General features: G+C 42.3%; 1 protein-coding gene across 1 annotated transcript in view; it reads left to right on the forward strand.

The window, feature by feature from the left end:
- The window catches only part of LOC101854831 (outer dynein arm protein 1), a gene marked incomplete in the record, with an annotated part of 26,419 nt that overhangs the window by 12,617 nt on the left and 12,787 nt on the right, over positions 1-1,015 (forward strand). The window contains 1 exon segment of the mRNA XM_013089004.1: positions 25-168. Within this exon segment, the coding sequence (XP_012944458.1) occupies positions 25-168 (144 nt within the window).

Genomic DNA, 1,015 nt, shown 5'->3' on the forward strand with positions numbered 1-1,015 from the left:
CCCCCCCCCCCCTCAAACCCCCAGTGGAGACTATGTCCCGACAGAAGGACGAGTTCACCAAAGCCTTTGACGAGATCAAGAAAGCCACGGGCAAAAAGGACATCAATCAGATCATCCACGACTTTATCGAGGCGGAGGAGGACAACTTCGCCATCTTTCTCCACATAGGTAGGTGTGAGTGGTATCCCTCTCACGTGGAGGGTGGTTCGCGGGTGCTCTTGTGTGGTTTGCTCCTTCTTTCTAAACATAGGTAGGTGCGTGTGGAGAGGAGACCCTCTCACATGGTTGGTGGTTGGCGGGTGCTCTTGCGTGGTTTGCTCCTTCTTCTTAACATAGGTGCGTGTTGAGAACCTCTCACGTGGAGGGTGGTTGCCCGATCATCCGTGGTGCTCAAAAAGGCCATCTAAGACTATAGTGCGTCACAAATTCGTGGTGCAATTTATCCTCAAATATTGTTTTTAACGGATAAATCAATGTCATCCATACTTTGCATAGCAGTTTGTATCAATTTGTCTTAAGTAAATCATATTTTTTCCAGAACAATTGGGGCTAAATTAAAAAAAAAACTTTTCTTCATAAATTTATATGAATACTTGAAATATCTGTCACACGCAAAATGGTATTGCTCTGAAAGCATGCGTTCAATAAGCATAATATCTAGATTAGAAAAACCTGACGGACTTGCTATTTAAAGCAATATTGCCCCAGCTGTAAACATGAAGAAATCTGTAGAAACCACCCACTTGGATTAAAAAAAAATTAACATTAATTAAGGAATTTTCTAGAACGCAGCTTGCAGGTGTTTACAAAAATCTTGATCTGTTAAGACAAATTGATACAGGTCACTGTGCACAAATTGGAGAGTCTATGTTCGATAGTTGAAGGGAGATTTATTTGACAATAAGTCCCGCCACGAATTTTTGACCGCAGTATAAGGGAAGAGGTAAAGTAAAGTAACAGTAACGTGTGTGTGTGTGTGTGTGTGTGTGTGTGTGTGTGTGTGTGTGTGTGTGTG

Source organism: Aplysia californica, unplaced genomic scaffold, assembly GCF_000002075.1.
Source record: "Aplysia californica isolate F4 #8 unplaced genomic scaffold, AplCal3.0 scaffold00855, whole genome shotgun sequence".
Classification (NCBI taxonomy): Eukaryota; Metazoa; Mollusca; class Gastropoda; order Aplysiida; family Aplysiidae; genus Aplysia; species Aplysia californica.